At 44.0% G+C, this 13,404-nt stretch overlaps 1 protein-coding gene across 2 annotated transcripts in view; it reads left to right on the forward strand.

Moving 5' to 3' along the window:
• Positions 1-13,404, forward strand: part of slit3 (slit homolog 3 (Drosophila)) — a 198,108-nt gene that overhangs the window by 172,332 nt on the left and 12,372 nt on the right. For both annotated transcript variants that reach the window (XM_076149098.1, XM_076149099.1), the window contains exons 27-33: positions 647-771; positions 2,577-2,674; positions 5,873-6,012; positions 8,327-8,420; positions 8,922-9,059; positions 9,564-9,804; positions 11,456-11,586. In XM_076149098.1, coding sequence (XP_076005213.1) covers positions 647-771; positions 2,577-2,674; positions 5,873-6,012; positions 8,327-8,420; positions 8,922-9,059; positions 9,564-9,804; positions 11,456-11,586 — 967 coding nt within the window. The remainder of the gene's footprint in view (positions 1-646; positions 772-2,576; positions 2,675-5,872; positions 6,013-8,326; positions 8,421-8,921; positions 9,060-9,563; positions 9,805-11,455; positions 11,587-13,404) is intronic.

Raw genomic sequence — 13,404 nt, forward strand, 5'->3', positions numbered from 1 at the left:
AATCACCAGAAGCCCACATGTGTGTTACGTTTCCTAGTTTTCCATCAGAGGTATTTCACTCACATAGAACAAAGTCCAGGAGCAGCCAAGCTCTAACATTACCAACCCGGGGGATCATCAACTCTCAGCAGAGCAGAGGAGAAAATTGAGAGTTGAGTGTTTTACACGCAGGCAAAATTACATCTTAAGAAGCATGACCATGGGCACAAAATGAAAAATATCACCGGGGCATAGTTTGTGCATTTGTGAGTTTTCCAGATGAGAGAATATGATGTAGGTTTGGACTGTGCAAAGAGCAAACTCTTGTCGAGACGTGGAGGGAACTCATCATTTCTCTCAAGACTGATCCCCTCTTCCTCTCCCTTGTACATGACCTGCCCTCTGAAACAAATCCCCCTTATTGCTCTCCTAAGCTCTTACTTTTCTTATCCTGTTAGCTCTTTACTCACCACACCATCCATTAAGTCAAGTCTGTTGGAGTGCCTTTTAGCACTTATACATCTATGTCATCTCTGTCTTTAACATCTTCCTCTCTTTCATTTCTGTGTACTTGTTGTCATCCCTGCTTCTTCCCCTGCTCCAATTCTCATCCACGGTTGGTCCATATCTCATTCTTCTTGCTTTCTCGCTATGTTGTTGTCCGTAGGCCCAGTAGATATCAGTCTGATGTCAAAGTGCGTCCCCTGCTTAGCGGCACCCTGTCAAAACAACGGTACCTGTGTTTCCGAGGCAACGGGCTCCTACCACTGCTCCTGTCCCTTTGGTTTCAAGGTGAGACATACACAAGTTTGTGTCGTCTGCTATGGTCCCAGTTTAACCTCCTGAGACCCTCCGTCCTCATATGTGGACACAGCAGACAGGAAGAAATGTCTTATACTTTTTGTGTTCATATGAAGTACAATTTTAATCACAATAGTAATTAGGTCCCACTAATCCCAAATAGCAAGGAGAAATTAAAAATGCATACAAATTGTCAGGGTCTCAGAAGGTTAAGTTGAACGTTTTTTTTATGTTATTTTGTTTTTAAAGTTGCACTGGAATCACTCAAATAGTTCATTATGATTAATAATGTCTGGTAAATTACATGAAATAAATTTGGGTAAGTTATTATGTTGCAAACTGAGAATTTACACTCTTGCTCACAAGATAAATGTAGCAAATTTAGGGTGTGCTTTTGTTGGAAGAGGTTATTGAAATTATTCAAACCCTTTAACCCTGAGAGCGTTGGTGCAGTGTTCCAGAGAACCAGTCCCAGATTCTTGCGCTGGCAGGTAATCAACCGTTATCCGGTGGTTCCTCTGTATTCCAAAAATTGGTGGTTGATGAAGTGGTGGACGCAGCTGGTCAATTACAGAGTCCACCAGCCACCGAGGCAGTAAAGAATGCTGCTCTGCCTCCCTGATTCATGGGACTGGCTCACGTTTGAAAGGTATCCTAGATGGATAGCCATGCTGCATAAGCCAGTGGTATTAGCAGGCTTAGCCCTGTGCTTGCATGCATAATGTATCTACCTGGTCATCAATAGAGAAATGATGACCGCAGCTCTCCGCACCGGAGCTATTGATTGATCAAAAGACAAAGGGTGTAATAACTGTCAGGACCCGAGCATTAGGAAAGACATGCAAATCTACTTCTCGAGGGGCAATTTCGATATCTGTGTGTGCCTGTGTGGTTGAGTGTGTGAGTGAACGATGACCTCATAGACACATTCACAGAGACACCTCACAACCTTTGGGCTTAAATAGCAGGACAAAGCTTCAGTTTTGCTTTTAATTAAAACATTGCTTGCCAAGGTCACAGGCTGGGAAGCAGGGACTGTGTGGGTGTGTGTGTGTGTGTGTGTGTGTGTTTTCCTTTCACTGTTTGTATCCACTGGGAAAGCATTAATTAAAACGTGTTAGTGAAATCAAACTAGGCGCAACAGAGAACAAAAGAGGAGAGGAGCGAGGGATACTTTTAAGTAGATAAAGAGAGAGAGAGAGAGAGGTAGATTCAGAGGAAGAAAGAAAGCAATGCGGAAAGAAAGGGAGAAATGCTGAGGGACCAAATCTAAAGGAAAGCAAGAGAAGGAAAAGGAGTTAAACATTGAGAGAAAATGGAGAAGAGAATAATGAAGATAGATTGAGAGGGAACGTAAGATTAAATGTTTGTCTGTGTGTGCGCGTGTCCTTGTAAAAAGAAACAGCAATTGTATCTCCTCGCACACAGAGTTGAGGATTTGTTAAGATACTGCTGTGATTTGTTTGCTTGTTAAACAGTGCAGATTAATTTGTCCTTGATCTTGCTGCAGGCTGTTTTTCTTCCACTATACATACAAAATGGAAACATTATTTACAACCAATACACAAAAGAATATAAAGTGTCTAACAATGCACGGCATTCATTTTAAATAACTGCATAGCCTTGTTTTTCGTCTCGAACACATTTAGGTACTGAAGCTGAGCCCGGATCTGTTGAAAGGGGATTTTGGCTACTTTACCTCATTGGTGTAGTGTAATATAACACAGAGTATGGGAATATTGATGAGTCTTTTCTTCCCTGGTCCTCTTCTGTTCTCTCCTCTCTTCTCCTCTCAGGGTCAGAACTGTGAAACACCCATCAATGCCTGCATTAGTTTCCCATGCTCTAATGGAGGCACCTGCCACATACAGCCTGGACAAGAAGACCACTTCAGGTAAAATGGTTCATAAATAAATACATACGTATATATGTCATATAAAACTGGCTCTTATTTTGCAAATCCATTTCCAGACTGGGAAGAATCAAAGTGGGATTATTTCAAAGCCGTCCTTTGAGAATCCATTAAGGGTTTGTGTCAAAGCCCATTGCCCTTTCCACCCTGCTGCTTCTATCCATTTGTGGAGATCCTTTAAAACCTCACCCACTTATTTAAAAGGAAAATTACCTTCACCTGGCCGCTTGAAATAAAGACAACATGATTAGAGTGGACAGTGGTGCTTGACTGGACAATGCATTACCCACAATAACAACTTGCACCAACTTACTTTGACCTTATGATGTGTTTTATTTCCCGTGAGTGTGTGATGAGGGGTAGCTATTTCAGTATGGGCACTTTATTTAAATCCTCCTGTCCTATGTGACCTTCGCTCTTTTCTAAAATGAGACATTTTGAACTTTGTTCCATGAATGGTGATCGCTGTTAGTTTTGCATAAATTAAATGTAGACAGCATAGCACAGCAAAAAAAACCTGATGACCTACTTTCTACAATTTTAAGATTTAATGAATTATGGGAGTAGAATCCTAATGATGATCCTAATGTTGCAGAACAGATTAAGAGCTTCAAAGGAGAAAATGAAGAAGGCGCCGTCAAAATTGCACAAGTTAACAGATTTGTTAAGCTCTCGTCTGTAAAAGTCTTGAAACCTTGCTGTTGCTGTTTTGCCCTGTGGGGAAGCTGTTCCTGTCCCTGTGCCTGAACCATCAGGAACATTAATAGGCCCTGCTCCCTCGCTGCAATACAAAGGAAATGAAGAGTTCTTGAAATACTACCCAAGTTCCTGACAAAGTCCCCACAGTAGGAAAGCACTTGGGAGCCGTCCTGCACTTTACAGTGTCTGACTGCTGGAGAACCTCTCAGTTGTTGAGGGAGCAGAGAGCTGAGCGACACTTTCCGACCCACCTCTCCCAGCTGATACAATTTCTCAAAACTGCTACAGACTCCTGCTGCCTTCTTCCACGCTGTTTCCCCCTCCACTGTCTCATGACCAGCTGTGGAAAAAATATGGCGAGAGGGTCCAAACTATTCTGTGCCGTGTGGCAGGAGACAAATTGCAACTGTGGTAGTAGTGCAGAGACCAGAAGCAATCAAAAATGGGCACCAGTTGTGTTGGAAATGTGATAAATTCAAAACAGACTGTGTGTAGTAGCCTTTTACTTTTGATCAAACAGCTTCTTAGCCATGTAATTGAACCCAACCACCTTGAAAACGCACACTGCTTTCCCTGTTATGGACACGTTTCGGAGTCTAGAATGAAGTTGGCTTGCACATTGAGAAAACACACACACAGACATCCCCGTTTGCGTGTGCTCCCCTGATTTGGCCTGCAAGTGTCATTAGCGTCTCTACGCACTCCCAAACCTCCTTTGCCGCCTAACATGAAGCAACACTTGTCGTAAATATCCAAACCAGATTTGTCTCTCCCTGAAACCCTTAACAAGGCCTTTGCCCTTTTGAGAGGCTCCGACATGCGTCTGGCCTTTAACGTCCTGCATGGTAATGCTATTAGGCGTGCCTTTGCCCTTTGCAAATCTTCTCTTAATGTTAATTCCAACACAGGTAGATACCAGTGCCCTCTGACAGGGAGACAGAGAGAGCAAAGGAGGAGGGAGAGCTAGAAAAGGATTGGGGGGTGCATGAATTGGATACAAGAAACCTTTGACATTTGAACATGTAGTATAATCAGTTGTGGATATTCAGTTAGTCCAATTAGCCTGGGTTCTTAGCAGGGAGTCATTTGTCAAAGCGGATAGTTTAAATGTCAGGACAGGGATTTGATTGGAGAAACGAAGCCCTTTGACCCTGTCAGCTGTTGCAAGCGCTTTCATTTCATTGTCAGCTATCTTTTTTATCCCTAACTGCTGTTTCGGGCAAAGTGTTGCATTTCCCATTTGTCACTTTGAGGGGAGCAACTCCTAGTATTTTCATTCAGCCAAAAAGAACGATGTGTGGACTGGGATGGATGGGACCCGCGTCTTCATTCCGTCTTTGTGATGGAGACATTATGCGACTCTCCTCCGGCGCAGATGCAATTCAATTCCCATCAACATTAAAAGATCTTATATAGTCTTCAGTTTGGCTTTCTGAGAACTGGAGATAAAGACAGAGGAGGCAGGCAGACGGGGCACGAGTAACCTGTTGCTATGGGTTACCAATGATTATCGTGCTGGATTTGCCGTGGGAAGAGAGCGAGAGAGAGTGTGAGTGAGATAAATGTTGGTGGGAGAAAAACATTTGAATGTGATGGAATGATTGGAGGCGAGTAAAAAGAAACATAAAGAGAGGAATAAAAAGGAGGAATAAAATCAAGAGTGATCGGGAGAGTCAAATGTGAAACGACATTCCTCTTGTTAAAAGTGTTAGGGTGACCTTGCTGTAAAATCTCCTTTCCAATATAATTCACTTAACTCGAGAGAATGAGAAACAGAAGACTAAAGAGCTGTGTTTGTGTGTGTGTGTGTGTGGGTGTGTGTGTGTGTGTGCAGCTGCATTCAGGTTTGGTCCAACATATGGTCAAACTCTATCTGAAGGAGTTACCCCGACCCTGATAGGAAAGAGGCGGGAAGGTGGAGGAGAGAGATCAAGGGCTGGGGGGAAGGGGAAGAGGGTGAAATTAGCGTGAAGAGGGGGAGGAGGGAGGAAGATCAATGGAAGAGGCTGAGATCATTTCTTTAGAGGTCCCCTGGGCGGGTGGTGTCCGATGGCAGCGGCGCCAAACAAACAAAAAAAGGTTTATCTCAGCTCTTTTCAAACCCTGGATGAACCTGTTTGTTCCCCTGAAACAATGCAAACAGCTCCCGAAAAGAAGAACGGAGGTGACGTGCATCAAAGGGATATTAAACCCCGAGCAGGCACATTATACATATTTCATTCCAGATGCTAAATATAGGTCACTAAATATAGAAATGTGGAGGCTCCAGCATGAGAAGAGCAAAGGAGAAAAAGTCAACAGTGCACGGATTGAAATGTTTTCTTTTCCAACTGTCAGAAAATGTACGAGGAAATGAAGCAGAGCAGCTGATTGATTTTATTTCAGCATTGAGTTGTGCAGTAACGTGTGTGGTGAGGGCTAACCCAATGGGTGTTTGTGTGTGTGTGTGTGTGTGTGTGTGGTGTGTGTGTCGGTGTGTAGCTGCGTGTGTCCACCAGGTTTTGAAGGCCAGCGTTGTGAATTAAACCCGGATGACTGTGAAGACAACGACTGTGAGAACAACTCCACCTGCGTTGATGGAGTCAACAACTACACCTGCATCTGTCCACCCAACTACACAGGTACACACACACACACACACACACACACATACAGCCAGCCAACTACACAGCATCAACATCAATTTGTAATGTCATATATTTCTTAAATCTTCATTCCTTGCCCCTGGAGAGGCTGGGAGGGTCACTGAATGTCTCCAATGTTGCATGTGCTCTCACACACACATGCGCACACACACACACACACACACACATAAATCATTTTTTCCACTTTACTGGATGGTAAGTTAGTAATGGCCAGCTTCACCGCAGTGACCTGAAACTGTTCCTACAGGAGGATGAAAGAGCAATCACACAGGGAGGGAGGGAGAGAGAGAGAGAGAGAGAGAGAGAGAGGGAGAGAAAGAGAAAGAGAGAGAGAGAGAGAGACCTGGTGTCCAGTAAATAGAAACTAAACTGCTGACTAAGAAGTTAATCTTTTTCTTCTTGTGACAGTGTCCTCCACAAAAAAACCACACACACAGCTGGGCAACTTTGACACTCGGGCCCAGTCAGTACGCACACACACACACACACGCACACATGCACAGCAACCATGTCATTACAGATCTTGGCGTAGAGAAGCCTTTCACATCCCAGCCACCTTACCACATACAGCTGTTGTGCGCACATACAGACACACACACACACACACAGCTGTTTCCTTTGGCGTGGAACCTGTCCTCAGCTCATTGAACCGACTCATAATCAGAGGACCATGTGTCTCCAGTCACTCAGCTTTCTCTCCGGCCTGCCATGTCATAGTCGCAGCAGAGAGGAACTAAACAGGATTTGAGACCTCAGCACCTCTGATCAGCTAATGAACAAGAAGCTTCTGCACTTCATTCCAAAGTGATACACGGCAAGACAAATGTATTTATATAGCACAGCGTAATCACAACAACATTCTACTTTCAACATTTGAAAGGCAATAAGGACAAAAAGGATATTTAATTTGGTCTGATTCAAAGCACTGCTAAGACGAAAAGCTGTCAGGCTGATTTGAAGAGAGTTTACAGTTGGAGTAGATCTGAGATGTTCCAGTGTTGTGAATCAGGGCGACTCCAGGCTGCCTCACCCTGCTTTGTTCTGACTCGGAACAGAAAGTAGACCAGAACCAGACGACCCGAGAGGTCTAGAGGGTTCATACAACAGAATCATGTCAGAGATACAGTTTGGTCCTAAGCCATGCAGAGCTTTATAAAGTAGTAAGAGTATTTTAAGATAAATCCACACACGGTCAGCCAGTGCAGTGATCTGAACTTCTGTAAACCCTTACAGTAGTCCAGCCTGCTGAAGATGAATGCATCCACAGGCTTTTCTAGGTCTCACTTTGGCGTAAAACCTCTTAATGCCTCTTGGCTATGTCTTTAAGGTCTTTAAGGTGAAAGTAGGCTGATTTTGTAATCGTCTTTATATAGTTCAGATTCAGGTTTATACTCATAACTAACGCACCGCCGCTGTGGTAAATGTCTAGTTCACCAAATGTTTGATAGTGTGACAATAATACATCCTTTTCAGCCACACTTCTACCTTGTTAATGTTAATATAGTAGTATCGTAATACGTCCACTGTTTACGATGGAAGTCCACTGTACAAACCCAGTGGCTAAGTCCTTTCTATTATGTTCAGTCTTTTCGTTAATAATATCCGCTGTGATGTTGATTGTTGATTATAATTACAGCAAAGGTATCATTATTAATTCTAGAACCATAAATAAACGTTGACACCTCATATCACCTGCGTACGACGTGTGAAATCGCCGTTTGTGCAATCGCGAGGTCGTCATTTGTTCTGCAGGCTGCAGGTCTTCTAAAAGGTGCAATTTCCAGCAGAGTATACAGCAGTTTTGGACGGCGTCTGTCTGTCAGAAAAGACAGACGTAGAGAGAGACAAAGTGGGAGTGAGGAAGCGGGTTAGATGAAAGCAGGAGCCGACAGATGGAATTGCGTTTGACCTTCTCAATCCCCTCTTCCCCTATATGACCACTTCCAGCTACTGCTTTTACAGACACTGTTAACCTCCCTCACCCTCCTGTGTGTCTGTGTGTGCGTGCATGCATGCGTTCTGCACAGCACATAGTGTTACGCAGCGTATTAACCCCTTTCTCCATCAGCTCTGAGAAAAACCCGATTACGTCGTTCCCAGTAAGTGGTGTGGGACTCTCAGATTATCTGAGGCCTCTGACAGAGTCCTCTCCACATTTGCCCCCATGTTTCTACTTCCTTCTTTCATAGAAATGTATCTTGGATGTTACCACCTGTTGATTCAATGTCATATATGGAAGCATTTTTAGTTCCTAAAGATATGAAACGCTCTTTTCTCGATTTGTCTACAGGTGATCTGTGTGAGGAGGTAATTGACCCTTGTCTCCATGGTTTCGACCCCTGCCAACATGACTCAAAGTGCGTTGCGTTTGGCCGCAGTTACAGGTAAGCAGCAACTCCTCACAAGGTCAGGGTAGGAAACGTTGTTTTTCTGAGTCTGCCCACTAGAGGCCGCACTCTTACACTAAGATTTACCTTCAAAGACGGTTTAAGCATTTTAACATAAACGTCTGTTAATGCAAGGTGTACAGATCCATGCCTCACGTTGTGATCTTTCCTCTTTCCTATTAATAAAGAACATTTGAATCAAGAATTGTGACTTGCTGTATTTAAAAATGGACGAACCTTGTCCACACAGCAAGAAGGAAACTGTCTTTAATGGTGTACGAATGAAACGACAACATCTAGTCTCAATCCAAGCAGAATCCTGATCGTCTGGACCTATTTGCCAGATAATCAAGCAGACCAGAGTTTTGTGCTCAAGAACACTTTAACAGCCAACACATGTTTCTGACATGAGTTGTATAAAACCTCGCCTCACTGTGCAGCTAAGCAAAGATGACACACACTCATGCTAATCCCATTTTTGCTTGCATGTCATTCAAGGTGCGAGTGTTTACCAGGATACGTGGGCCAGCAGTGTGAGCAGGACTATAACGACTGTCTGGAGAATAAGTGTCAACACGGAGCGCAGTGTGTGGACGCCGTTAATGGTTATACCTGCGTGTGTAAAGAGGGTTTCAGGTGAGAGAGGCACACACTCACACACACACACACACAGCAAATAGCTTGAACACAAGCACACATGGACACACTCATACACAGGGCCAGACTGGGAGGAGATGCAGATGGTACTTCATTATCAGACTTGACTGTCTGGACCTACTGTGTGGATGTGTGTGTGTGTAGCAGATGCATCTCCATGTGGTTAATTATAGCAAAGGCTGTTGGCACAGGACATTGTTGAGGGACAGAGTGAGACAAATTCATCACCAGGGTCAGAAAGAGAAAAGGAGTGGAACAAAGTCACAGGTATAAAGGAGAAGGAAAAGAGAGTTTTGCTGTAAGATTTATATTAAATCATCAGTGTCAGTTTCAGGAATATTACGGTTCCAACTTTACCAATGTGTGAAACCAAATGTTACATCCTGAACAAGTTATAACCAGATAACACAGCCACTATATAAGATATAATACAAATTGCTCTCTCAAAGCTCTGTGATGAAGTCTTCTGCTCATCTTCCTCAGCGGGCTCTTCTGCGAGAACCCCCCACCAATGATCCTGCTGCAGACGAGCCCCTGTGACCAGTCGGACTGTCAGAACGGCGCGCAGTGTTTGGTGGTTGGCGGGGAACCCGTCTGCCGCTGCCTCCCCGGTTTCTACGGCAACAAATGCGACAAGATGGCTACAGTGCACTTCCTGGGTCGGGACGCGTACGTGGAGCTGCCAGGAGCGAAACTCCGTCCCTCCGCCCATATTTCATTACAGGTATGACTGAAGTTGGACGTCCTTGACAATGAAGCGTATCACCCTGTATCGCATGTCGACCACTAGAAGCGTGAAACATATTCAGCTGCTCCACGTGGAAAACATTATTTGGGTTTCTTGCGGAGGAGAGTTGCAAGACTTAGTGCAGACGAAGCAAAGCAAACATCTGCTACGCCCTCTGGTTCCACGGCTCACCGAGCATTCGTGCCTGCACACACGGTCACATGTACGCACAGACCCAAAATAAAAAACACTTAACATTTGGACACCAGTCACAGTCAGAGAGAGACGTATATTCCTCGTCTTTCTGCGAATGAAAGCAAAGACAGCAAAAGAGGAAAAAAGGAAATGCACTTTCAATGATATTCATCACCTGTTCCAATCCACATATGTGTGTGTGTGTGTGTATGTGTGTGTGTGTTAGCGCCTATGCACAGGTTTGCCTCTACACTCCTGCCAGATGCTTTCAGTGTTGATGCCAAGGCCGTTAAAACTCTAGCAAGAGTCCCTGACTCAGAGGCAATAGAAAGGGAAATAAAGAAAAGAATGAAAGGACCACAGCACTCCATAAATCACTGCATGTTTTCTCTACCTCACTCTTTTTTACCACTCTTCTCAGTTTGTCTCCCTTTTTCAAAGCCATCATCTCAGTTCCTTCTTCGCCCTCTTTTTTTTCCACACTCGTCCACCATCTCCCCGCTCCCCCGCTCTCTTTCCTCCGGTTTTCTCGTCTGGCTCTCTCCGGCAGCTTGTTAGCAGGTGTTGACTTGGCTATGCTCCATTGAAGCCAGAGTGTTAAGTGCTTGGCCCCTTGGCCCCCGTTTCCACACGCTAGTTAGTGAACGTTTAGCAGAGCACGTAAGCAAGTGTGACATGTCAACTGTGTGTACGCGGGAGGAAAGCATGTGTGACCTCATTTAGGGATCTTCATGGTGGAATTTCCATTTTGTTTCTTTGTGGCTGTTGGATCTTGTCCCGCATCAAATTTCTCTTTCATCATTTCTGATTCAGAGATAAACGAAAACATTTGCTCGCAAACAAATGAAAAAGAAACTCAGACTAGCTCACAGGCACTTCTGTTCTTGCCAGGTTTGAGGATCTTTAGCGCAAACAGGCGGTGTGGATAGAAACGGCACAGAGACGGCCAGCGGTAATGAAGCAAACGCAAGTAGAACAGTTGTACAAGAAAGACGCCACCACATGACAAAAAAGAGAAAAACAAACTCAGAATGCTGTGATAGCTCATTACTTCTGTTGTTTGTGGAGTCAGTTTACTTGTAAGCCATCAACAAATAAAGTGAAGTAGGTGTTATTCAATTCAACATTCAGTACTTCATTTAAAGGAGTGCTTTGCTTTGGTTTATTTTCCCTCACCAATACCTGGCTCAGACAAAACCACAATTACTGAATAACCCTGAAGAAATCAGCACGGAGCAGGCTTTCCAGACAACTACCCGTTTTCACTCAGCGAGCACAGAAGGGCTGCAGCGAGGGACATTAGATGAGACTGGCTAATCTCTCTCAAATATACTATAAAGGCTGTTTAAACCCTTTTCCCCCTGAGCCACGGATGATAGCCTATTGTCTGTGAATCCGTTTGAGAGTTTTAGTCTGGGGTTCTTATCCCTCCTCTCTGTCTTCATCTGTCCAGGTGGCTACAGACAAAGACAATGGAATCCTGTTGTACAAGGAGGACCACGACCCCTTGGCGCTGGAGTTGTACCAGGGACACATACGGCTCATCTATGACATCGCCACCTACCCACCCACAACTGTTTATAGGTAGGTACCACACACACACACACACACACTTCATATATTTTTAACATGATGTAAGGAGTACAAAAAGTATGCAGCTGCCTTTCCTTGTTCTGTCATTTGTATACACTCATTCATTTACTCCTACTTACAAACACACACACACACACACACACACACATATAAACACACTGCATTCAACCTTCAACACAATTGTTACAGGGTTGCTTAAGGGCCCTTAAAACACATGGGAGAAAGCACACAGAGAGCAAGAAATGCAGGCACAATTCAGTTTACTTAGTTTACCACTAAATTTGAATGCGGTTCAAAGCCTTCTGAGATTCCAAAGCTTTAACGTGGTTCAATGGCGCTTTAGAATGCAAAAAGCACACAGGCATACACACACACACACACACACACACACACACACACACACACACACACACACACACACACACGCTCGCACGCACCAATGGCACAATGCCTTTCATGCCGTACACAAAGTACACAGGCATTTGGCAATGCACACACAAAACCACAGGCTCAGAAACACACACGTCCACCCGCACACACACACAGACACTCGCTGATCTATATTTGAGCGATTCCCCCAATAAACAAACGCAAACATGCAGAAATTCCTTTTCGGTCCAGACTAGACAGACGGCGTTCCTGAGAGAGAGAAAGCCACTGAAAACCTCTGATGGTAAAACATCAAACAATAGAAACAAAAGGCCTCAGTCTGCTCTGGGATGTTTCTTTATAAACTGTCTTAACCTTGTTACGGTGTTTTTCAATTTGCCATCCATTTCCACTTAACCGGTCTGTGCCAGGTGGTGCTTTTTAAGAGATCTTTGAAATATAGGAGAAGCAGACAATATTATATACGTCCGGTTAACGCTTTAGGCCTTTATTTTGTGTTGTTTCTATTTTGTATCTGCTTGAAATGTGAGGGGAGTTTCGTATTCTGAATCACAAAACCCTATTGTGAACGCTCCTGCCGTGCCACAGACAATAATCTTTTAAGGCAGCCCTAAAACAACAGCCCATAATGAATGGATTATATGTTACATAAGCAGTGATGTAAACAATTACTGCATTATATGGTTTGATACAAGCCAGGCTGCTTATTTAGACTTAGCATTGCACTCCACAGTCTGCAGAGGACGCTGGCATCACAGAATTCCAAATGTGTTTTGCAGGCGGGTGAATGATTTCCTCTGATGCTTTATGCAGCTGCAACAAAATACGATTTAAAGATACAAACAACAAAATAGAGAATATAGGAATTCAGACCTCTATGTGTAATCTTGATTAGATTACAGTTTAGTGCATCTACAGTATGAGTTATAATGCCCTGTTTGTTCTGACTGTCCTCTCCATGTATGGCAACAGATAAGAATGAGTTCAAATGGAACAAAACAAAGAAAGGGAGGGAGGGAGAGCAAGAGAGAGCCCACGTCCATCTTTGCCTGGAAATGATTGGCTGCTATCGATTGCGTCTGCTTCTCTGTCTGTAGCAGGGACGCTGACACATGTGAAAGGGATACATGATACAAGATCCAATACCCAGCACTGTCCTGAGGGGGAATTCAGTTTGTTTGTTTTTTTGTAAAGCACAGCACAGAAGACGCTGCACATAATACGAAAACCATGGATAAAAGTGTTAGCCACTCATTTACATTAAATGTTTTGTGGCGTGAGAGGAGATGAGTTTGCACACAGCCTAAAGAGGTGTTTCACCCAAACTGAGCTAAAGCTGCTTCACGGTAACAGATGGCAGCAGCAGGAATAAAAGTCCCCCTCTAACCTATAATCCTTATTAAAAAGCAGCCTGACTGT

This window comes from Genypterus blacodes, unplaced genomic scaffold (genome assembly GCF_046128005.1).
Source record: "Genypterus blacodes isolate CSIRO-AG114 ecotype Tasmania unplaced genomic scaffold, CSIRO-AGI_Gbla_v1 ptg000044l_1, whole genome shotgun sequence".
Classification (NCBI taxonomy): Eukaryota; Metazoa; Chordata; class Actinopteri; order Ophidiiformes; family Ophidiidae; genus Genypterus; species Genypterus blacodes.